This window comes from Pteropus medius, unplaced genomic scaffold, assembly GCF_902729225.1.
Source record: "Pteropus medius unplaced genomic scaffold, Ma_sr-lr_union100, whole genome shotgun sequence".
NCBI lineage: Eukaryota > Metazoa > Chordata > Mammalia > Chiroptera > Pteropodidae > Pteropus > Pteropus medius.
The window spans coordinates 9,736,599-9,761,113 of NW_024355990.1; the positions used below are offsets into that span (position 1 = coordinate 9,736,599).

General features: G+C 41.1%; 1 protein-coding gene and 1 long non-coding RNA gene across 2 annotated transcripts in view; one reads left to right on the plus strand and one right to left on the minus strand.

The window, feature by feature from the left end:
• LOC120600003 (uncharacterized) overlaps window positions 1-24,515 on the plus strand; it is a 35,870-nt gene that overhangs the window by 5,739 nt on the left and 5,616 nt on the right. The gene's annotated exons all lie outside the window — the stretch shown is intronic.
• The window catches only part of GNA13 (G protein subunit alpha 13), a 37,074-nt gene continuing 29,787 nt past the window's right edge, over window positions 17,229-24,515 (minus strand). The window contains exon 4 of the mRNA XM_039859204.1: window positions 17,229-22,720. Within this exon, the coding sequence (XP_039715138.1) occupies window positions 22,148-22,720 (573 nt within the window). The 3' untranslated portion in view covers window positions 17,229-22,147. The remainder of the gene's footprint in view (window positions 22,721-24,515) is intronic.

A 24,515-nucleotide genomic window follows, 5' to 3' on the forward strand; every position in this document is an offset into this window, starting at 1 on the left:
CCATTAGCAGAAATGAAAAGCCAGAAATCTTTTAGTCCATTAGGTTAAAAGAGGATTTTTCTATCTTTCATTATTTATGATTTGTGACTATAGTTACTGTTTCCCAGAACAAACAAACTGTTACAGTTTTACTTCAACTTTCTGGTGCAAATAGATGCTTATCATCAATCGTGCTACAAATTGCTAAGCAATCACTCAGGCCTTTGGTGCTATGGCCTCCTTTGCAGTACTTTGATGTCTTGTCAGGCAAGTCATTTTCTGTACTTCAGTTTCCAAAAGCTACCATAATCTGGGGTGTGTGTTTGTGTGTGCCTGTGTGTGTGTGCCTGTATACATGCACATATGTGTATATCTCTGTTTACCTTGCAAGTAATACAGTAGACTCAACGAAATGAGCAAAAGCATACTTTAGTTTTTACTTTAAGAATGTCATTCCTGAAAATTAGGACTTGGGGTCCCCAGGATCTCCTGCAACATTTAGATCTCCTTGGGTGGGAGCTACGAAAGCTGGCTTGAGGGGAGGAAGAAAGGGCAAGTCAAGAGACCTCTATGACCTCCATGGGGGTGCAATGAACCCCCTGGATGACTTCGCCAGCCACTGGCGAAGGATGACAGTATGTCTCTCGTGCTGTAGCTCCATCTGAAATTATCAGTTTTTCTTGCACGTTCCCCTTTTTGTCTCCAAGAAAGTGGGGGCAGGGAGGACTTGAGTGAGACACAAATGAAAGAGGAAGTGTCTCAGCACTAACCAAACAAAAAACAGCCCACTCAGTCAGTGACCTCTATGGAAATACTGAAGACAGCCTCTACGTCCTTTTAGACTTTCTGGGGGAAGGGATGGCTGCTGCCCAGAAGCAACAAGCTTCTCTCTGGCCAGGTCTTTGCTAGGAGCTGAGGACAGGCGGCTGCCTGCCTGGAGGTAGAAGGAGATCCTCAGGCTTCTGATATGTCCCTGTGTGACACTCAAGGCTTCTTCCTCACAAGCTGGAAACCACTTTGCTCACAACACAGATGTCCAGGCTGTGTTTAATGTAGGTGCCATCTGAGGGGGCTACCCTAGGACCATGAACTGTTAGCACCTTGCCTCCCTCCAATTCACCCTCCAAGTCAGTCAGCAATGCCCACTGGACACCTGTGGGATCCAGCTGGTGCTAACTTAGGGACAGGATGGAGGGATTGACAGCCCTCTGATGAGGGGCATGCGAAGACTTATGATAGAGAATGGCCAGTGACGGAACCACATATATGGTGCATGGGAAACAGTAAAGAGAGCGTTGACAGAGGTAACCCTTGAATGGTTAAAAAAAAAACATATTTCTTGTGCAGAGTAAAAATACATTTCTACTTGAGTCAATGTAACAAAAGACCATAGTAAGACAGATTTATAATAGAAAAATCTGGAAAGACATAAGAGTAGACAAAAGAACAAAACCACTCTTGGTCCTGCCCAGAAATCACCTGTGTGAATGTTGGCTGAACTTTTAGACATTTTTGTGGTGTTCATTTTTCAACATAATTGTGCTCATACGGGACCTCCAAAATTGTATGTGTGGGTTTTTCAATCTATCAATCTATGTCTTTCTTATTCCAGAGAGAATACTCTACATATAAAGATGTTCAACACAGCATCATTTACAATCCCGTAAACCTAAAAATGAATGCTCATCATTAGCATTTCAGTCGAATAAGGTTATAATCTCACAATAATATATTATGTAGTTATTTAAAAGATCGATCTCATGCTATACTTATTAACATAGAAGGATATCTCCAAGATCTTGCTGAATTATTTTTAAAGTTTTCAAAAACAGTATATGTAATATGAGCCTATTTATATAACAGCATGGGTATGTGTATAAAAAAGATGTTTGCCAAAATGGTAATGATGTTTCTCTCTAGAAGAAAGCCTTTCTGTGCTATTTACTTTCTTTTTCATATTTTTAGTACTATTTAAATTTTTTTCAATGAGCACTTACTAGTTTTATATTTTTTAACTTTATTCTGAAAAAATTTATTTAAACCGATATTTATTGATATAAAATGTATCTATTATATAGTAAGTGACAATGAGAGTTATAAATCTATACATGGTATGATACCACTTTGGCATTTGACATTTTTACATGCAAATTTGCATATTTTATATATAAAACTGAATATATAAATTTATATATATAAATTCACATATATATATAAAACTAGTTTAAAAACTTGCTATCTTGTATTTTTTAATAACAATTCTGTGTTATATTTTAAACAATAATATTTCCATTTTGATATGGAGAGGGGAAGCAGTATTTGTGGCTGAGTCTTGGAGAAGTAGGGACTGGCCTGTGCAGGACAGGCCAGGCTGAGGGAACAGTATGTACCAAATACACAAAGTCACAGCAAAGCCTGGCGTTTGTCAGCCGTATCGCCTGGGCATTTGACACTGCAGAGCACTCCCTACTGCTGAAACTTTTCTCCTTAACTTTCTGGGTCACTGTCCTCTCTGGGCTGCTCAGTGGCATCGTTAGCCAAACAGGCAGTAGGGAGCCCTGAGGGAATGAGATGAGCCAATGACTTTGCTTTGATGGGTGGGGACACCATAGAGATCATGAAGGTCAAACCGACCTAATTTATAATATTCTAGAACCTCAGGCCTGGGCACCATGGGAGAGAACAGAATCCATGGTCAGTGGACTTGGGTTCAAGTTGAGGTACCAGCACCCCCTTGGTGCTTGGTGGCCTGTCTCAGAGAACATACTTTACCTCCCCAAGCCTCAGAGTCTTCATCCGCAAAATAGGACAATAAAAACCTCTACCTTATAGGGTTGTTGAGAGGATTAAATAAGATTCAGGAAAAGCCCCTTACAACTACCCATTTATTATCAGAAGAAGCTGACTACAGTAATAACAGCATGGCAAAACCCCAAAGGCAAAAACGCAAAGCTCTGACATTTTAACGGGTCATTTTCTGCTAAGAAACCAGAGCTCACGACAAATCCTTGTGATATATCCTCGTGGCTGGACATGTCGGTCACAAGTTCTAATTATGGAAATAAATGCTATCTGACAAAACGGCCTGTTGACATGAGTCACTGCTTTAACTCTAGGCCAGGAACTTCCCGGAGAATGGTTTAGAGATATGTACATTCTAGTGAAAAGAAAGCCTTAATTAGTAATCATTTTCACCCAGGAGAATTAATTTATAGTCCTTACAATAACTGGTGTCTGAAACAGCAGGCGATATATAAAACTTGCTAGAGTCTCCTCCCTTTTACTTCCTTGCAGCCCCTTCTCTCAAACTTTCTCCTATTTAAAGCGTCTCCTTTTACACACACACCTCTGTTGATTCAGGATCCAGCCAGGTAACTTGGGTAAAATATTTTAAATGGTAATTCAAATAACTTCCGTCTGCTCATAAAACACAAACTTGAGAAGATTCTACTTAATGTGAGAGGCTCTAAAGTGGCTTCAAAACTGATTAGGCTTTTATTGACAGCCCTGAGTATAAGAGGGTGTGATGACGTTATTTTCCTTCAAGGGCGTATATTTCTTCCTCCTTAATATTTAGATTTCTTATCTGGAGTCGTCTTGAGCTTGCTTTCTGAATTGTCAAGCTATTTGTTAACATTTAACGCTCTCCTGTGCATGATTTTACAGCGTAGCAGTCAAGATCACATACATGGAAGGATGTCTCCGAGATCTTACTGAATTTTTTAAAAAAGGTTTCAAAACAATATATATGCCTTGAGCCTATTTACATAAAAGCATGGGTAAAGAAGATGTTTGCCAAAATGTTGATAGTGGTCAATAATCATGGATAGACGCCATGGGTTTGAGTCCCAGCTATGCCACTTACTGGGGTGAGTGACCTCTGGGACAAGGAGTTACGAAACCTCTCTAAGTCTATTTCTTTATCTCTGAAACTGGGATAGAGAATTGTCGTAAGGATTACATAAGACAGTAAGCACTCAGTAAATGCTGCTTATAATGATTCTGCACTTAGACCTGGAGAAATAGATTTTGCCATTTGCTGTGGTAGAGACCCAGAAAAACAGAGTGCAGTAGTTGAAACAAAACACGGTTTACTGACACTGGGTGTCACCGGGGGGGCGGGGAGGGGATCCAGCACGTTGAGAATGGATCAGGTATTACCCGAGTTGACAGAAAGAATGATGTAGAAAAGACCCTCAATGCCATTTAATTGTCACCCTCAGAGGGCTGAATACATACGTTCCCAGGAGGCATGGAAAGCCAAATTCTAACGCATTTCTTGGTAAACATGGGGAATTTGTGGGATGACCACAGTGGCCCCTGCCACTCAAAGGCCTGGCGAGCCCGTCTCCACGATGAGATTGGAGCCATCTGTCCCAGACCTGGAAGTTCAGTGCTCCAGGACAACGTTAAAGAAAATGGCCAAAGTTTGTCTCTTTGACCCTCCTTTTTTATTATTGACCAAATCTCTTTCTTACTGGCACATTCTTAAGATACGTTACAAGAGAAAGTTCCAAGTGTTTTTGTCAATATGTTTTTCTTACATTCTCCAGTTAACAATTGAGTCTTGCTGAAGGACACATTCTGACTTAAGGTGACTATGTTTCTTTGGTCTAATTCATATGTGTTTGTTTCATACTGTAACTCTCCAAGTAGGGTTATGCCAGATACAATACAGGACCCCCAGTTATGTTTTAATGTCAGATAAATGATGAATAATTCTTTAACATAAGCATGTCCCAAGTATTGCATGGGACATACTTATACTAAAACATTATTCGTTTATCTGAAATTCTAATGAACTAGGCATCCTGGCATTTAATTTGCCGAATTTGGCAACCCCATCTCCAGGGAAAATCTTATTTCCCTATTTCCCAATTCTTGGAGGTGGTGCTGACCTCACGGTTGCTGATATAACTGGTACACAGTTCTGGAAAAGTAAGAAAGGTAATTCTATATTCACGAAGACACATTCTGCCCAAACAGCAAGTATCTTCAGATGCAAGGCACAGTGCCCGGTGCCTCTCAGAGAGCAGAGTCCCAACACTAGCCCTGCCCTGAGGGAGCTTACAGTGTAGACTATACAAATCAGTGCAAAACCAAGCAGAATGCAAGAACCATGCGGAAGGTTCCCCAAGTGTCCCAAGATCAGAGGAGAAGGTGATCACATCTGCATGGAGGGGCTGGACAAAGAAAGGCTCTTCGTATGGGTGGCATTTGGATGCACTTTAACAAGTATCAGCAGGTGGAGATGGGATAGTCTGGCATTCCTGGTGGCGAGAGTGTCTTGAGCACATGAAAGGGTGGGAGAGAAAGAGGCATGTTTGATGTCTTCTTTGCACAGAGCATAGAAGGCATAAAGAGGCCAGCGAGGGAGTAAGGCTGAAGCAAGCAGGTTAGATTAAATAAACATGCAAACAAACAAACAAATAAAAACCAGAAGGAGAACCCAGAGACACCTAAACTTCTTGTGAACATAATTTTCAAATGGTCCCAACTATTGTCTTGGAAATGGGGGTGGGGAGTTATCTTGTCCTTCAAGGAACTGGTTTTTCTCATATCCTGAGTAAGGTGCGTTCACAAATGGCTGCCACCACCATTTAACTCATTCTTGGATTCAAGCAAAGGGTATGAGAAATAATTAGATATGTTTGAACAAAGCAGTATAGACTGGGTGAAGGTGGCCTGTGGAAGAAATTAATCTCTTGCTTTGCAGATTAGATACAATGCAGAGAAGTTGGCCAGGAAATGAATTTCTGAATAGTAAATTTATTTCTCTAGTTTCAATACAAAAATGAGAGTCCTGGGCTCTCAAGCCTAATCTGCTAATTTATTATGTGGTCTTTAGCAAGTGTATAAGCTAAAAACTCAGACGAGACTCACTGTTCTCATATGTAAAATGAGAAGGTGACCCAAATTGCTACATTTCCCTCCAACCCAACGCAAAGAAAACCTTGGTGACAAAGGGATTATCAGCACGACAGACCCGCTCAGATGGCTCATGGTACCTGTGGTTTGATTAGTCCTTTATAAGATGAAAGTGTTAATCCTAGGAGCCAGCCATTATGGAAGGACCATCCTCCCTCCTTCAAAGAATTAGATGCCACCTGGAAGGTAAGACATATAGAGCAGTTTGTTACAGAGGTGGCCCCACAGTAACCCACACCTCTTGGTATTCAAGGTATTCATCCTTGAATCTGGGCTGCTTAAAGCAATAGAACGTGACAAAGGTGACACTGTAACAGCTCTAGGCCTACGTTTAAAGAAAGCTGGGTAAATTCTGCTTTTGCACTTCTGAGAGCCCTGAGCTACCATGTAACAAGTCTGACTATCCTGTCCAAGAGGCCACATGAAGAGGTCACGTGGTGAGGCCGTGTGGGGAGGCCGCGTGGGGAGGTCACATGGGAAGGCGAGGCCCTGAGACTCTGTGAAAGAGAACTGAGGAACACAGCCAGACTTGTGTTCCTGTTGGAGCTGATCCAGCCACTGCCAGACTTCAGAGCCAAACCAGCTGAAACACCTGACATGGAGGAGGTGACGTCATCTTGCATGTTCCACCCAGGGACCAGCCACCCCACCGGGCCTTGTTTAAATACTGGACCGGCAGATCATTGAGCAAACAACGTTGCTGTTGTTTTAAGCCACTACGTTTTCAGGTAGTCCTTACACAGCAGTATGCAATGAAACCTCATACTCACCAGAAAGGCAAAATGCCCGTAAAAATGTCAGGAATCTCTGTCCTCTGGCAGCTGGTCAGTTTTCTCAGGATCAAAAGAAAGGACGTGGCCAGTTTAACCACAGGCCAGAGCTCTTACTACTGGGAACCAAACAGGAACCCCTGAGGACTCCATTTTTTTGGACTCAGGAATGGGTGACAGGTGCTGGACAGACAGATGTGTCCCACCTTCTGGGTGGTAGCAAACACCCAACGAGACAGGAGGAGTGGAGGGGGATGGAGGCAGAAAAGTAACCCAGCAAGCAGCAAAGGCAGCTGCCAGAGGCTCCGGCCATCAGCCCAGAGGGTCTCAGAAGAGTTGCACCAGGAAGGGGGCCAAATTCAGGGCACAGGGACGGAGTGTGGGCCAGGCTTCACAGCTGGGGATGGCCGCTGGGCTGTGAGGCTACGTGCTTCAAAGGGGACAGAGAGCTCTGCATACAGGGGACAACGCCCTGAACCTGCAGCCACAGGAGCGTAGGCGTTCAGCGGCGGAGGTGGGCTGCTTGGGGCAGTTGGAAGGAGGGAAGGAGTGGTAGGTGAGAAGTGTGACTGTGAAGCCAAGGCAGCAAACCCACCAGACTGTGACCGAAGGCTGGGCCTGGGTCTGGTTCACCATGGAACCCCAGCAGCGAACATGTGATACGTGCTCGATAAATACTTGCTGAATGGATGGACTTTGCGTCCAAGTCGGGGGGTGATATTGAAGCTATTTCCGCAGTGGGGGGACCCAAGTGAAAGCAGTGAAACAAATGCTGGGGTGACTGGCCAAAGGGGAGACTGGATGAAGAGGGTCTGCGAGGCTTCTGCAGTGTCCTCAGGAGAGGAGATGAGGGCCAGGTCGAGGAATAGGCAGCAGAGATAGAGTTAAGGGTTGGGGGAGCATCATCCTCAAGAAGAAGTTTACCGGGAAGAATGGCCATGACAGCGGTGTGTCTTCGGGCCCTGGGCTCTAGTCCAGCGTTGCCATTAAATTGCCACGTGGCAAGGGCAAGTCACCACCTGTCTCTAGGGCTTAACTCTGTCTCTGTGAATCAAAGATGTTGGAGGAGGTTCCCCTTCTGCTTGGAGACTATGATTCTGAGGTTGGGTGACTAACAGAAAGCAGGTGGGGTGGTGTCAGAGAAGAGAAGGAACTAGAAGGGTCAAAGATAATTCTGAGGAGGGTTATGGAGAAAATGATGTGCCCGTGGCTAGAAATAGGAAGTCAAAGGGAGAGCTGGGCTGGGCGCGAAAGATGACGTGTTTAGAGGGGACGAGGGACCCATCTCCAGAGCAAATGGACAGTGGAGGCACAAAACCACGGCCAGCTGGGACGGTCCTTCTGTGGCACCCTGAAAGATATCTGAGTCCTAATCTTTAGAACCTGTGGATGTCACCTTACATGGCAAAAAAAAAAGTCTTTGCAGGTGTGATTAAATTAGGGTCTTGAGAAGGGGAGATGGCCCTGGCTGATCTGAGTGCACCCTAAATGCAATCACGTGTATCTCTATGAGAGGGAGAGGCTAACAGAGATTTGACACGTGGAGGTGAAGGCGATGTGAAGATGGAGCAGAGAGATGTGAAGACGCCGGCCTTGCAGACTGAGTGATGTGGCCACAAGCCAAGGAATGGTGGCAGCCCCAAAAGCTGGAAGAAGCAAAGAGTAGATTCTCGCTGGAGCTGCCGGAGAGAGTACAGCCGAACAATATTGTTTTCAGACATCCGGCCTTCGGAACTGTTAGAGGAAAGATTTCTGTTGTTTTAAGCCACCAAGATTTTGTGATTTGTTACAGCAGCCACAGGAAATGAATACACTAGCCATGCCCTAAATCAGAGGCTCTTAACTCAGAGCCAGGTCCCCCTCACCTAGGCCCCAGGTTTTAGCATGTATTATCTTTTACTCCTTAAAGAGCCTGTAAGGCAAGAACCATGAGCATCAATACTTCCCAAAGGAGGAAAATGGGGTGTAGAGAGGTTGGTTAACCTTCCAAAGGACACAGAGCCGGCCAGTGACAGAGCTGATTCACACCGAGATGGCTGTGACTCCGGAGATAATTCCCTTAACCACTCTGCTCGTCTAGCTTCCAGCTAACCACATATTCCTAAAAATGTCACCCATGCAAGCTTTTGGGTTCTGGTAGCAGAATCAGTGCCCTACTTTCTCAGTGCCTAAGTCACGACATTATTACATATAACACCCACACTTCGAAATCCCAACACTGTCTCGGGGTTATAGCGTGGTGGTCCGATAATGGGCCTTTCAGCGTCTATCCTCTGTGACCTGCTATGTCACAGGGAGGCAAACTGGAACCCTAACAGGGATAGCTCGTTCGAGGTCTTAAAATGGGTCCGCTGATATTAGAACCAGAATCAGAAACCAGTTCAGATGCTCTTCCCCAGCACACTGAGTATATTTTAGAAGCAAATCAAGCAGCTTAAAATGGAAAGAAATGCTGGCTTGCTTTTCATGACCCTTGTTATTTAAGACAGTCCCAAGACCACCCTCTAGAATTCAAATGTAAAGTCAAACACACCTTCCATCCACAAGCACACTGCCACCACTGGTGCACAGGGCAATTCCCAGATGACTGACTGGATTAGGGAAGGTCACCTGACTGAAACAGGCCCATCCATTGGCTGACTGGAGATCCGTAAGGAGCATTCTCCCATGGGGCAAGCTGTTGGATTAATCAAACTAGTACACTGTACTGAATTGCAAAATGTGGAAAGATCGACAAGAGAGAATCAGGGAGAGAGAAAGAGAGACAGAGATAGAGACAGAGACAGACAGACAGACAGAGCAACCTGTCCCCAGAGCTACCTTGCATCTTGGAAGCGTTCTGGCTGGGCTCGCATACCCTCACTCCCCATCCTGAAGGAAGCCTTGGTGATTCTCCATTCTTCGTGATGGACGCAAACCGCCTACTTAGCTAACAGGGCACAAAGCGGAAGCAAACTTGCACAATTAGCATATTTTTTCCCCAATCCTTTTGCTTTGCATCTTGGCACTCAGATGTCTACATTTTTAATTCCTTTCTGAGGTGATACACTTTTAAGCGCCTTCCTGATTCATTTTGCTGCCTGCTACACCAGCGAATCTATTGGGGGCAAGTTGGATTTGCAAGGCAGTCAGTCCTCTCTCCTGAGGCAGGTCCCAGGAGGGCGCCTTACTGAACCAGATTCAGGCAGAGATCACAGCATGTTCCACTTTTTCATGCTCTAAGGGCCAAAACGAGATAGGGGTTGGTGCTGGGCAACCTGGGACCCCATTTTTCTACATCAATCTTGCCTGAATTAAAATGGTTTGAAAAATGAATATTAAACCATTCACCCACTGAGGAATGGTGAGTATCTGCCTGAGTACAACGCTAAGTTTTAAAAAATACTTATTTCGTGTTTCCCCATAGTAAAGAGAGTAGAGCTGAACTGTTTGTTGGTCATCAGTCATTGATTTAATAATGATTTATACCCGTGCTAATTCCTGTCCCATGCCTGTCACTGCGACGGTTTCTGCTTTTGACGTTTAATAACAAACTTTACTGCATTGGTGTTATAGATGGGGCCCTCAGCACCCAGAAAGGCTAGGTCACTTGTCCAAAGCCATACAGCTTAGTAAGTAAAGAAGCCTGGATTTGAATCCCAGTCCATCTTACTTCAAAGCTCATGTTCTTGTTTGTCAATCACAGAAGCATCCTATAGTCATTCCTTATAGAACCTTACAAAATAAAAAAGCGCAGTAATTATCCAGAAAGGTCATAAAGCTGAAAGCACGGGTGGAAAAAAGGTGGAGTTATGTCCTATGCTGGAATCGGCAGTTTGGACCTCTTGTATTATTGAACGAAGAGGCCATTAAAGAAATGGATCGCACAAAGGCTGGAGAGAGAGTGCAGCCCCTTGGGTCTTCAACGCAATGAGGCCACATGAGGACAGTGGCTGAGATGAAAGCATCTTGATGTCATGGATTTGGCACAACTCAGCCCTGCATGCCTTCTGGTATGGGCTTGCATAGTCTCCATTTTAGGCTTTAAAGCTGTTTTTACACTTACAACGCCAACCCCCATGAGGCCAGGATCTCTTGATTTTTTTCTAACTTATTATGAAAAATCTCAAATATACACAAAATTTGAAGGAACAGCATAACGAACAACTACTATTTTACCATTTGCTTTGCCCGCGTCTCTCCGACTGCCTCTCAGAGAGAGTTCTTGCTGTTGCTCCTGCTTGGAAGGCCCCATGCCTCAGAGCCTGTCTGCATGCTGTACCCTTTGCCCAGAACTCCCTGAGTTTACTTATCTTTGATCATGGCCTTCCATGTTTGTGTTTCTACTACTGAACAGTGAACTTCTTGGGGTGGGGAAAGGGGAGTTGTTTCTCTTCTCGTGCCTTACAGAAGGCTGCTCAACTAAAGGTGCTTCTCATTTCTATGCTGTTCCATGCACCCATCGGGTGTGTAGCCCTTCCTGCTCCTTATGCCCAGGTTTATTTAAACCATCTTTGAAGGCCCAGCCCAAATGTCTTCTCTTCTACGGAAGTGTCCCTGATCCCATCTAGATGGAGTTATTGTCTTTCTCTGAAGTCCTGTAGCACTGTATCTAGTCCTCCTGAGTGCTACTGATGACTGTGTATCTTGGCTTAATTATTTTTACATCTATATTTTCTCCCCCACTAGACCACGAGCATCTTAAATTCAATTCCATAAGTGGATCATTTTCTTATCACCAGAAGTATCCAGCACATAGATGATATAGTTGACATTTAATAAATTCAGTAACATTCTACAGATATTTTTTGAGCACTTAGATGTATCTAGCAAACTACTAGACTCCGGGCGTAGGGGAGTGAGTGGAACAGACACAGTAATCTCTGCCTTCTGGAGCTCGCCCATGTGATGACTGAGATGAAAGGAGAAGCAACAAACACAGAGAGGCTTATACTCTGCTGGTCAAATACAAGGTTGTTCTTTTACTTTTAAATGTTCATTGATATTAAGATTTTCTTGATATAAAACTAACAGATGCTCGTTGTAGAAAATTTCGAAAATGGAAAAGTATAAAGAAGACAAATATCTTGTGATTACCATCACTCCAAAAAAAAAACAAGTTAACATTTTGGTATGTGTTTTCAGTCTTTTACAAACCAGTAGGTACTGAAGGCTCAAATTTTTTTTTTTTTTTAAAAACAGCATTATTACTTATATATTTCGCATACTATAAAATCCACCAATTTAAAGAGTACAGTTCAGTGGCTTTTAGCATAGTTGCAGAGTTATGTAACCATCACTACAGTCTAGTTTGAGACTAATATCATGCCCAAAAGAAGCACATAGCACCAGCACCAGGCACTGCTAACCTATGCTCTGTATCTATAGATTTGCCTGTCCTGAACACTTCGCCTAAACGAAATCACATAATGTAAAGATTAGGCCTTGCCTGTCTGGCTTCTTTCACTTTGCATAAAGTTTTCAAGGTTCATCTATGTTGTAGCTTCATTCATTCATTTTATCGAATAACATTCCATTGTATAAAGATGCCACATTAGTTACTGGACATTGGGTTGTTTCCACTTTTTGTCTATTGTAAATAATGCTACTATGAACATTCATGTGCTAATCTTTGAGTGGATGTAATTTCAGTTCTCTTGGGTCAACACCTAGGACTGAAATGGCTGGATCAGATGGTAACTCTGTTGAACATTTTGAAGAGCTGCTGACCTGTTTTCTAAGTGGTTGGTACTACTTTACAACCTGACCAGCAATGCTTGAGGGTTCCAATTTCTCCACACCCTTACCAACACTCATTATTGTGCATTTTTTTTGGTTCTAGACATCCTGTTAGGTGTGAAGGAGTATCGCACTGTGGTTTTGATTTGCGTTTCCCTGGTGGCTAATCACACTGAGCATCTCTTCACGTGCTATCAAAAGCTCAAACCCTTATTTGCACATTGCTACAAAAATCTTGGTCACTTGAGGGCTGTGCTAAAGACAAGTACTAAATCGCCAGTGAATAAAAGCCTGAGGTTGGATAGCCAAGCGCCCTTTCTGGGCGATGCTGGCAGATAGTTTTGTAAATAATTATGAGGTCATCCTTGGACATAAGCTAGAGAACATCCCTGGACACATTAAACTAAGAACAAAAAAGGCCCTCAAATCTAGGTATATAAGAGTAAAACTAAAATGAAGCATAATCTTACAATGCAGAAATAAAAATCATTTTACTATTTTTATTATTAAATGGATAAAATTATTTACTATCCGATTTTGAGAGATCTTCCCCAAACTGAGACTTATTCATGCAATACCAGTGATCCGCAGCATACAGGGTCAGTTTAAAATTTTTCTGGTCTGTTCTATGGTGCCGCAGGGAGGTGTGGTTCAATTCTGTGGAAATCTGGAAGATCTTTGAGATGTTGGATTTATAATATCAGAGGATTTCAGAACCAAACTCACTGGTGTCTGGGAAAAAAAATCAGGCTCGGCAGTAATCTGATTTGCAGGAATTTGAAAACAAAGTGTCATCATTGTTGCTATTGAAAAACAGTTCACATTACCAGTTTGGGTAAGCAAGTTCAATTAGGTAAATATAAGTAGGCACTAAGTGAAATATGCGACTATTTAAAACAATTAATTATCATCCGGGCTTACACTAGTGACACATTAATGGATATGTACAGGGAAAACTAAGTAGACAGAAACATCAAAATTATTTATAGTGTTTGTGGTAGCATAGAAAGACTAGGGGTTAGTTTTGAGTAGTATATAGAGACATTTTATATCAAAAAGGTGTCAAACAGAGGATGTTCAGGAGCTTCTGGATTCTTATCCCTGCACTGATCACTAAAAAAAGAGAAGGTTCTCCTTGGAGAAAAAAAGGCAGAAAATCAAGTTGGATTCAAGTCAATCCTAATAACGTTTTGGTGACTAGTATGGACTGAATGTTCGCCACCCCCCACCCTGCCCCACCCAGCAAATTCATACACTGAAGCCTTATTCCCAAGGTGGTGGTCTTTNACAACCAACGGTCACAAATCTGAAAGCTCCAATGAGTTTTCGAGGCTATCAGATCCTAACTTTCAGACCCCAGGAAGACAAATGTGATCTTGAATATGTATGGCAAAAAAAAAAAAGAAAAAAGAAAGAAAGAAAAAGACTCTCTATGGCTTGTCATAAGGAAATTCCCCGTGAGGAATAACCATTGGGGGGAAATTTTTTAAAAACTTATTGAGTTAGCCTTATGTCCTGAAATATAATTTCACCCATGAAGTAAATCTGTGTTTATTATTTCAGGAAAAAACGAAGACCTTATCCTAGGAACTCTGCATTGACTATAATTCTATATTTATTAAGCTATAATTTTTGTTACACACTGCAATGTTTTACAAGGCTTTCAAGAATCTGAATATAGTAGAGACCATGAAAGTCGTCTAGCTCAACCTCCTTCCTTCTCAGATAATCAGTCTAATCGGGCCACTCCTAAAGCTAGTTGACGGTCAACTGCAAGGCCACAGGTCCGCACTGCCAGGGCAGAGATCCCTCCACCCCTCCGCAGCCTGGTTTCACTCAGGCTCCCATCCTAGCTCGCTTGTGAGTCTCCTCTTCAGCGGATGCTGTGTTGGTTGCTCGCAGGAACAGTCAGGTGTGTCAGACAGGCACTCTAGGAGCTAAGGAACGTCTGTGTGCCGATGTTGAGTTCACATCACAGTTGAGCAGAGGACCTAAAACGTGAACATAGGTGGCTTCAAAGTAAAGTAGGATGGTTTAAGGAGAGGGATAAGATGGGATAGATGCTCAAAGGAGGAAAATAGCTACTAGCCTCGGGTGAGACACCTTCCTCCAGGCAGGGCCTTGAGGGGCGAGTAGGATTTGGACGAGGCAAAGAGCCAGAGAGAAGAGGTTTGGGGCAAACAGTGGTCTAGCTTAGCTGGAACGTTGGTGGGAAAGGGAGGCTGACTCTATGTGCCTTCGATGTTGGGCAGAGTTTGAACCTTACTGTTACACGCGCTTAAGAGAGAGTGATGCTGTACTGTACACCTGCGCTAAACTGATGCTCATTATTTCCGTAAGGCTGGACATCCAGTCCTTACTTTGTATTTCTTTTATCGTTTGCAGCATCTTTCCCCAAACTGGAACATGCTACATACATGCTAGGATTGCCTGTACAAAATTAGCTTTAATATGTATTTCATCAATATTGCTGAGCCTTGGGTGCTGTGTTCTCATTTTCAAGATAAAGTTTCTATGAACTAATTTTAGTGTTAAACTAACTAGTTAAATCCCACGAAGTTTACAAGAACTGGGGTTTTCCATGTAGAATAATAGAAAAATGAAACAAAACAACTATACTTTTTCTCTCCCAAGGTCAGCGGTGTTTGGCTTTCGGTTTCGTCTTAAGAGCTTGTTCCCGTCTCTTCTTCAACATTTGATAGGGGCAAAAAATCAAGCCCAAGTCTAAAGCGGCAGTGTAGTTAGTTACAAACGAATGATCAACTTTTAAAGCCCTCGTTCCTTATGTTCTATCATGCACTTTCATGCGGCAAAGAAAAATCAACACCCTCCTCCGCCCCACCCTGGACAAATATTCCTCCTGACACAACTCCCCTCAGCATCCTCACCACCGACAAAGGAACCTAATGCAGCCGCCTTGAATAGTTTGTGGGGGATACTTTTGAGCCTTTTGTTGTCTCGGTGTGCTTGAAAAAAAGACGCTTGTGATACATAGTTGTAGTGTTTCCATAGAGACTCCTTACTCCCACACGACTGTATTTCAGGCGCCCTACTAATCTCCAAGGGCAATGTACAGTATGTATTTTAAAACACTGCCCTAGGTTGTCAGTTTTTGGAGGATTTGCCAAATTTCCCATCACCAAAACAAAACTCTTGTTTAACCTATAAACTCCTGAGTTTCCTGCATTCTCAAGAGAGCAGTCTCTTTTCTCTTCCAACAACCACACTGCGAGCAAAACAGGTCACTTTGAGAGGACATCCAGTGCCAATGAACCGTGATGGTACCAAACACTTCACTAGACAACAGTTTGAGGTTCTGTGATTTCCTTTGACAACAATGAATATTCTCTTGTTCCAACAGCAACATTAGAATTTTTTTTTAAGACTTCTTGGTTTTGGGGATTCAAATGCTCAAGTGAGTTTAGATTCAATTTTAAAATATTTTAAACCTCTAAAAGCAAGCCTTTAAATTACCTGTTTCCAATTTACAGGTTTGTAGATATTTGTAGATTCGCAGGTATTTCTAAGTCCAAACTTTTCGATCTCATTCTCTTAGGACCAATAGTGAAACTTAACGTTAATGGTAAAGCTTTGAACAGAATTTTTATTTGCCATAAAGGCCTGGAACGAAGTCTCGAAGTATAGCCATTGACACTGAACATTTATTCACACCTGCTTTGCGATTCCAATTGTGGGGAAAGGTCCTTCGTTCTGCTTTGGGGAAGAAAAGTACATGCTCAGCTTTCAACCAAATGCCAGTTAAGAATATAAACATGCTAAAATTTATTTAATTTAACTGAAGTTAAGGGCAGAGATGAGTGGTATACCTGATAGGATTTGATGAAAATGGTACTTTATCTCTGTGGTTCCCAAACACATAACCCAGTCTAATCATGAGAAAAACATCAGACAGATCCCAATAGAGGGACAATCTACGAAATATAGGCACACCTCAGAGACAGTGTGGGTTCAGTTCCAGACCACCACAATAAAGTGAGTACCACAGAGAAGTGAGCTGTAATCTTGCTGATGGAGGGGCTTGCTTTCAATTTGTAAAAATCTCAACATCTGTGAAGCACAATAAAATAAGGTATACCCGGACCTGACCAATATTCCTCCTCCTCAAAACTGCCAAGGTCATCGAAAACGAGGGAATTCGGAGAAACCGATAGTCAAGAGGAACCAAAGGAGACATGACAACTAAATATAACACGGCATCCTGGATGGATTCTGGACAGGAAGGGGACATTAGGGAAAAAGTAAAGACATCTGAATAAATATGGGCTTTAGTTAATATTAAAGAATCACTATTGGTTCATTAATTATGACCAATGTACCAATTATGACCATCTTGCATTACCATACTAATGCAAGATGTTCACTGGGAAAACTATTACAAAGGGTGTATATTATAGGGGGACTCTACTACTTTGGCAATTTTCCTGGAAATTAAAATTGAAATAAAAAATGAGTGTTAATACACTGGTTTGTTGTGAAAACACCGCTTCAAATACAATAGACATAGTAGCATGACTCTTGCAGGTGGATAAACCGTGAACCCCCCAAAATTCCAGTATACTTTAAGAGGAGCACAGAGAAATCAATACATATTGAGAGTCTGGGAACTTCCTTGGATGAAGTGCACACCTCCATCATTAGTAAGGCAAAGTTTACAGGGTAACAGTAAGGCAAAGTATTGTTGGAGATCTGCCGAAATGGCTTGCTGTGCTTTAAGTCACTAGATAAAACTTCACTTTCAAACTTTAAACTAAGTATCTGTTTTACACTTCGCATTTATCAAACTACTAGTTTAAATAACATCATAATATTGGATAGTTTATAAAAGTTTATTAAATGTCAGTAATCTTTACAAAGCAAACATTAATAGCAATAAGCAAAATTTTTGCAAAATATGTACAAAAGTAAGAAGCCTTAATGAACTAGCAACTCATTTCATAAAATCAAGCTGTTCCTTCCATTTCCTTTAGAAATAATTTATTGCCAATCCTAAACTAAAGCACTGACAGAAAATAATTTACAATATCAGATAATGTGCTTTAATTCCTGGAAAGTTATAAAAAGATGCAAGTATAAAAAAAATCCTAAGCCACAAATACTTTTATACAGAGCTGATACAAAGCATGTTTTTGTTCGGTCCAGTATCTATAAGGTTGTTATGAAATATACTTTTTGAAAAGGCTTCTTGTGGTGAATAAGCTCTCACCACCTTATAGCATAGAAGAGCCACTAAAGACATTTTACGCTTCTGCTTTCAAGTAAGAGGTAAAGAAAGGGTGAATGAAGAGTTTGTTGCATTGTTAAGTACACTTTCCAAGAGTTAATCCCTATCCGCTCCTTCCCTTTTCCCCCTGGTATGACTGAGGACAAATGCATCCCTTCCTATGGCAAGAAATAGTATAACACGCTTCCAAAATACAAACCCAATTCAGATACCAAGCAGCATATTTCTACCATGACATTCACTGATTAAAATTTAATGCATAGTGAGTCCTGGGACACTTTAATCCATCTGGAAATTTTCAACAGCAGATTTGGATAAGGCGCAAAATCTCTTTTATCAACCCAGAAAATACTGGCCTATCATTAATGCTTTTTGATCCATATAAGCTCTGGCATTTGAAAGTAGATGGTCCGGACTGGCTAACACAAGAATGAGCCTATTTATTGAAATGCCAGCCATACATTCAAGCACAGACATAAGCATGCTAGTGTTGCACACTGCACGGCAAATGCGGCCGACAGCCAAGTGCCAGCCTAGCGCCAGTGTCAACCTGCTGGTACTTGAAGAAGCCATGAGGTCCAACTTGTTAGTTTAAAATACCCAGGCTTAGACTTATACTTCAATCTCTAGTATGAATTTATTAAGCCCTAACCTCGTACCTTAATGTAACGGGTATATACTGTTTCATTTGCTTTATTTAGAACATGGAGACACATACACACTCACTCACATACAATCCTTCCCTCTCTCCCTCATGTTTACTGGACCCAAAAGCCAACCTGTTTCCTATCGTTAAAAAAAAAAAAAAAATCAGTACTGTTAGTCAAGCAGCACAACACATGGACAGATCATGTGACTAATGGAACTTAACCTGTTGGAATGACGGGAAAGAGAAAGTGACCCAGCACTAAGATCTCCAACTGAAAAATACACATGAAAAATTTGTTCTTGAGTCCTCAAATAAAACTAAAAGAAATGAAAAGGTAACAGAGTGACTTTCTCTAGATTTATTAGGGAGTTTGTTACAAATATTTGATGGAGCTTTACAGGCATGATTTCAAGGATTCAAACAGAAATTAAGAGTTAACACTGATATTTAGCCTTCTCATTACACATACAGAAATAACATTGCTACAAATTGCAATGGAGAGAATTTAGTTTCAAACGGCTTGGTTTGGGGTTTTGTCTAAATGTATCATTATATAATGAAAGCACCAATTTGAGGGCTTCTCAAATAGCGATTTGACTTTCAGAACACAAGAGAACATAACTTGGTAACTTTATTCTTCATATAAATAAGGCATAACCGGATATGTGTGCTAATGGCTGAAAATACATTTCATCAAAAGCATAAATACAAGTATTTGGGTATACATTGGGAAGGTAAGATTTACTTATTCTTTCTTATAAAAAATTAGAGAGCATGTGAATTCTGTTGAATCTAAATCAATACTTCTAATCATTTCTGGTATTACGGTCATCTTCCTTCCTTCCACTTTAAACCAACCACTGCCACCGACTGAACGAGGATTTCCCTAAACTACCTACCTCACTTGAGGGATTCACCAGAGGACCGTCACTCTGTAAAACACATGCCAACAAAACTTCAAAGAAACAAAAGCGAAGAATCTTTTTCACTCCACCTTGCCTTCGTGGGTTGTGACTGCTCTCTAGCCACCAAGTGCCCTTTGCAGACAGTAAGATTGAAATAAAGATTTCAACCTAATATTTGGCAGAAAGCAACAATTTAGCTTATTAAAAATAATATTTTCTAAGGCGTGCAGAAGTATGCCTTAAATTATTTGGATATTCAGAAAACATTTGACAAAACATTTCCCTATAAAAATCAAGGCTTAAATTTGTGGTGTTTTTTCATTTATAAGGCAACTGTGTATACTATAAATTTTTTCAAGGTCAATGAAGACACTTGTGTGATATCTCCTAAGAATTAAATGAGAAGACATTCAGGTTTACGAACAGAATGTAATATAGAATTAGGCACATTTTATTCCAAATCATAACCATGAAGACTTAGAAAACCTAACACATCAAAAACCTTCCAATTTAAATCACTTTTTTAGAGATTATGGGGAACCTGGCACAGTGAAAACTAAACACCCTTTTAATTTTGTTCATTAAATTTCACCTCCCTCTTTATATAGTGGTATTTCAAAAGGATCTGGTTTTCATGATAAAGGTATAATGACTCCTTCAAATGGTTTAAAAATACAGGATACAAAAAGTGTGGACTAAAGCTTTCAGATTGAATCTTACAGTTCTACTGAGTGTCTAAAGAAGCCTGTCATTAAATATAAGTAATTTACTGCCTCAAAATACAGTCTAGATTTCACTATAAAAGAATGTTGACTCTGAGACATCACATGCACCAGGAAAGAAAATCGCAAATGCCCAAAATAATACCATATCTATTTGGTGTTTCAACATTTCTTGGTGGTGGGCAACGTGGGGAAACATGCCCATTTCTGCTTTGTCAGGTGGTATTTACTGTTCACATTGCCAGATCTTAAATATAATGTAAATAGACTAAGTTTGCTCTTTACACAGGGAACTTACTTCAGCTTTCGCTGGAGTTAAATATTGTTTTGGCCATTCAATAAAACTCTGCTAAATTTACACTCAACCAAAAAGTCTAAATGTCATCACCAGCACTGAAATCATTCTAACTGGATTTGAACAAAGTATTCTTTTTAGAAAGAAGCACTAGCTGTGGAACTATGCAAACACAGTATGCATGACCTATACTGTGAACTGGCTTTATCATGCTGGGCTACAGACCTGTAGGTCATTATCACCAGGGCATGAAAACTCTAGAAGTGATCAAGGACATGATTCACGGTGTAACTTCAAATGCAAGAAAAGTCAGTCCCTGTTTTGCTCGCTGAAAAGCCCTACTCTCACACTAGACAGCAAGACAGACCAACAGCCACTGTTTTTGGAAAGGCTGGGTGACTTACATTGACTCATCTTTCAAGAAATTTCTAGCCAATAACATACCTGAGAACACAGTCAGCTATAAAGTGACAGGTACAGTCCTAATCACAATTTTCAGGATAAGGAAAAAAGCTGCCAAACTTTCCAGACTGCCACCAGTCTCGTCCATCTGTTTCTCTAATCCAACCCTAACACCACGCACAATCTACAAGGCAGCACTTCCAGTAGAGCAAACCAGCCACGGTGACAAGTTCGCCGTGAATGGGTTTGTAATCACAAAGCTACTTCTTGGGCATGTTTTCTTTTGGTAAGTGATGGAGGGAGGTTAAATGCAATCATCTTTTAGTGTGAACTAAAAAAATTATTTACTTAGTAGTATCCTTAAAACATTCCAAATGTACATCAATAAAGCTGGAATTTCATAAACAATGATACAAACATGTACATACTATGTCTTTTAGAGACTACTAAGAATGATCAAGAATCTGAAATAATACTATCTTGAATAGTTTGACAAGAAAATACTGTCACTGGCAAGCTCCAAATGAACAAAAATCCCATAAATGCCAGTCTGAGTTGATGGGAATAAGACAGGAGCACAAAAGAAAGATGTTTGTGATGGGCCAACACTGACTTCCTACAGTAAGGCCCCAAATCATCTGAGACAGATTTAAAAGTCTGAGAGTAAAACATGTAACATTCTAGAAAGGGTATGTTTATTCCGAAAATTCTGTTATCAACCAGTTGCTTGCCAGTTTTAGATACTGCTAAGGCCAGAATGTTTTACATATGGCACTTTTGTCACATGGTATTTAAATATGAAAAGGGCAAATTATATTTCACTAATAATTTTGATCAAAACACTATAGATGGCACTTGCTTGCCTTGTGCTCTCCCGTACCATTTGTGAACTTTTATTAGCATCAAACCAGAAATCCTTATGTAAACTTTAAAACACTAAAAACATTACCTTTAGAAACCACAGAAACTGAGAAACAAAACAACCGATGTATATAAGCAATTAAAAATACATGAAGGCTAAATCTGTGTCAATCTACAGAATGTCATTTCTAGGATCGAAATGTTTTCCAATAGCCCTTTCAAAATAAGTCACCATAAAGCTAGGCACAAGTATCACTGCTATGTGCAGGGCAGACAAAAGATATCTTACTTGTTTAAGAACTGAATATTCTTAATCTCACACCTACAAATATTTAAGGACACCTTCTATACTTGGCACTACAGGAGAATTCAGTCTGAAAAGTGGAAGAACTTAAAGCCCGAAATATACCTCATCTGAGGTATGGCAGGAGATTACAACTCCACTCTAATGGAAGCCACAGTGAAGCAGATCGAAGCCTGAACTTCAGCACGCACTGCCGATGTCATTCAGTAGCTGCAGCCACAACCAAAGTCCGCAGGAGGAGGACTCAGATTTCCAAGGAGTTAAACATAGAACCAAGGTTTTTCTAATTCCTGTTGTAAACTATTTTAAAAAACAAAACAGAAAACAATCAAAAAGACAAAAAAGGTATTAAAATAGCCAGTCTTCTGTACATCACTGTAGCATGAGCTGCTTGAGGTTGTCATGAAGGATAGTATCCTTCACGTCGCGGAAAACGAGGCGGATGTTCTCCGTGTCGATAGCAGTGGTGAAGTGGTGGTACAAGGGCTTCTGCTGCTGGTCCCGGCGTTTGTTACGGAAACATTCCACCAGGAATTTTTGGACGTCTCTTAAGCAGTGGGGATCCCCTTCAAATTCTAAGAAATAGTCTTTGATGCTCACAATTTGCACTTTCTCCTCAAGCAAATCTGTCTTGTTTAAGAAGAGAATTATGGAGACGTTGCTGAAAACCCGGTTATTGACGATGGTTTCAAAAATGTTCAGAGATTCTGTAAGGCGATTCGTCAGTCGATCTTCCATAAGCACCTGGTCAAATTCACTTGAGGAAACAAGGAAAAGTATCGACGTCACACTGTCGAAGCATTCAAACCAACGTTTTCTTTCCGATCTTTGACCACCTACATCAACCATTTTAAAAGGAACATTTTTAATTTCAAAGTCGTACTCATGAATGCCTTTGGTGGGCCTTCTGGCAAACAGAATATCTTGTTGTGACGGAATATAATCCTGGAAAAGAAAAAAAAATGGTTTTCTACTCAGCAATCTAGGAGGAACCAGACCTGTTAATGTTCTACAAAATGACCCAGGGAAAGGATATGCAAACAAAACTATCCTTTTAACTCTTTTCCTGTTTGGGAAAAAAAAGTGCAGCTTGCTGCCCGTGTTAATTTAACATCATGCATAGGAATGCTACGTCTTCTAGGATTTGACATCTTCAGTGATCAAGAATTACTATATTTTGTAAATGGAAATACCACTACTAAAAGCAGGATGCTATAAATAGAACACTGTCATTTGTTTCCAAAGACAATCGATATACTAGAGCGATGCTAAAATAATAACATAAGCAAGATATTTCGTGGCAAACTTTGGGGGTAAGGTTTGGGCTGTGATCCGCGAGTTATCTCGGGGTAAATGCAGCCGCAAGCACTGCTGGTGAGTATTCTCAGGGCAAATGGGAAATGGGTTAATGACATCTGCTGCTAATATTAAAGCACCAATACTATTAAGTGTTCTCATTATAAAATGCCAAGATATATTAAAATGCCAGTGTATAAAAACTGGTTCAAAATTCACTGCAAATGAGCAGCACCTGCTGTTTTTATCACCTTTGCACTACTACGCATATTTAGGTCTCATCTACCAACTATCCTCTGCTGAGTGTCTACTTCAGTATTGCTCGCCATCACCTAGTCTTAGTTTCAGCCAAACTGACCTCACTGCTCACATATCCACCTGCTCCTTGTCCCCCTAAAAGCAATGAGGTCTGAAATGTCAATTCATGAAAATCACTTCCCAGTTCAAGGTTCTGCCTCTCTCTCTCGCTCTCTAGCCCATTCTAAACATTCCTTTACTGTGTGCCCGCCTGCAGGACACACAGTGCTCACTCCGTGTTACTGTTGCTGCTCTACTATGTGTGTGGAAAACACTTCCCCTCCTATAACTAATCAACTGAATTTACTCTGGGCCACTTCCTAGGTTTGTTTCCAGGGAACAGTGAAGCTGTGTTCCAGCTTTCTCATCTACTGACACAAGTAGCCACTTACTCTGTCACCCCTTTACCTGTGAAAGGAAGGTGACCATACCTGGCCTACCTGCCTCTGACGGAGAGTTGTACGTTATGCAAAGATCAAAAGAGCCTTTCTCTGTGAACAGGATGAGACAGTCCGCAGCTGCTGGGCGCACTAGCTACCCGAGCTACCCGCCCCTCGACAGCGCACTTCCTGATGCAGCGTTAACGGGTTCTTTCTCTGCTCAGGCTAGTACTTCCCCAGAACTCTGACACGGTTTTTTGGCAATACCGAACAGGAGAGCTTTCAATGCTCATCATCAAGGTCAAATAGTTTTAAAAAGCAAAGCGAGATTTTAAGACAATGCTGACTGTTATTCACAATGCTGTATTTTATGCCTTTCCAAATAGTGAAATATGATTTTAAAATGTCATTACAATGTGAAGACTCATCTCCTAAAAATGGTACATTGGAGTTAAGAATAAAAAAAAGTAAGCAGTTCTCAGTTATCTGTAACCCGCAACAATTTATTAAATAACTCCAGGACTCCGATAAATGTGCTGGTGTCTCCATGTTTCCTCGTAGCTTCTGCTCACGTAACTACCTACTTTACTCATAATCGGCATACTCACACAATTTTTATAGTCCCCCCTTCCCCACTTTCTGCCTAACATTTAATCATGAACTGTTCTACATGCTGATACAGTTGTATTTCACTTTAAAAGAGTATAAAATATATCAAATGGATTGTGATATAATTTACAAAAACATTCTTTAACTAGTGGTCACTT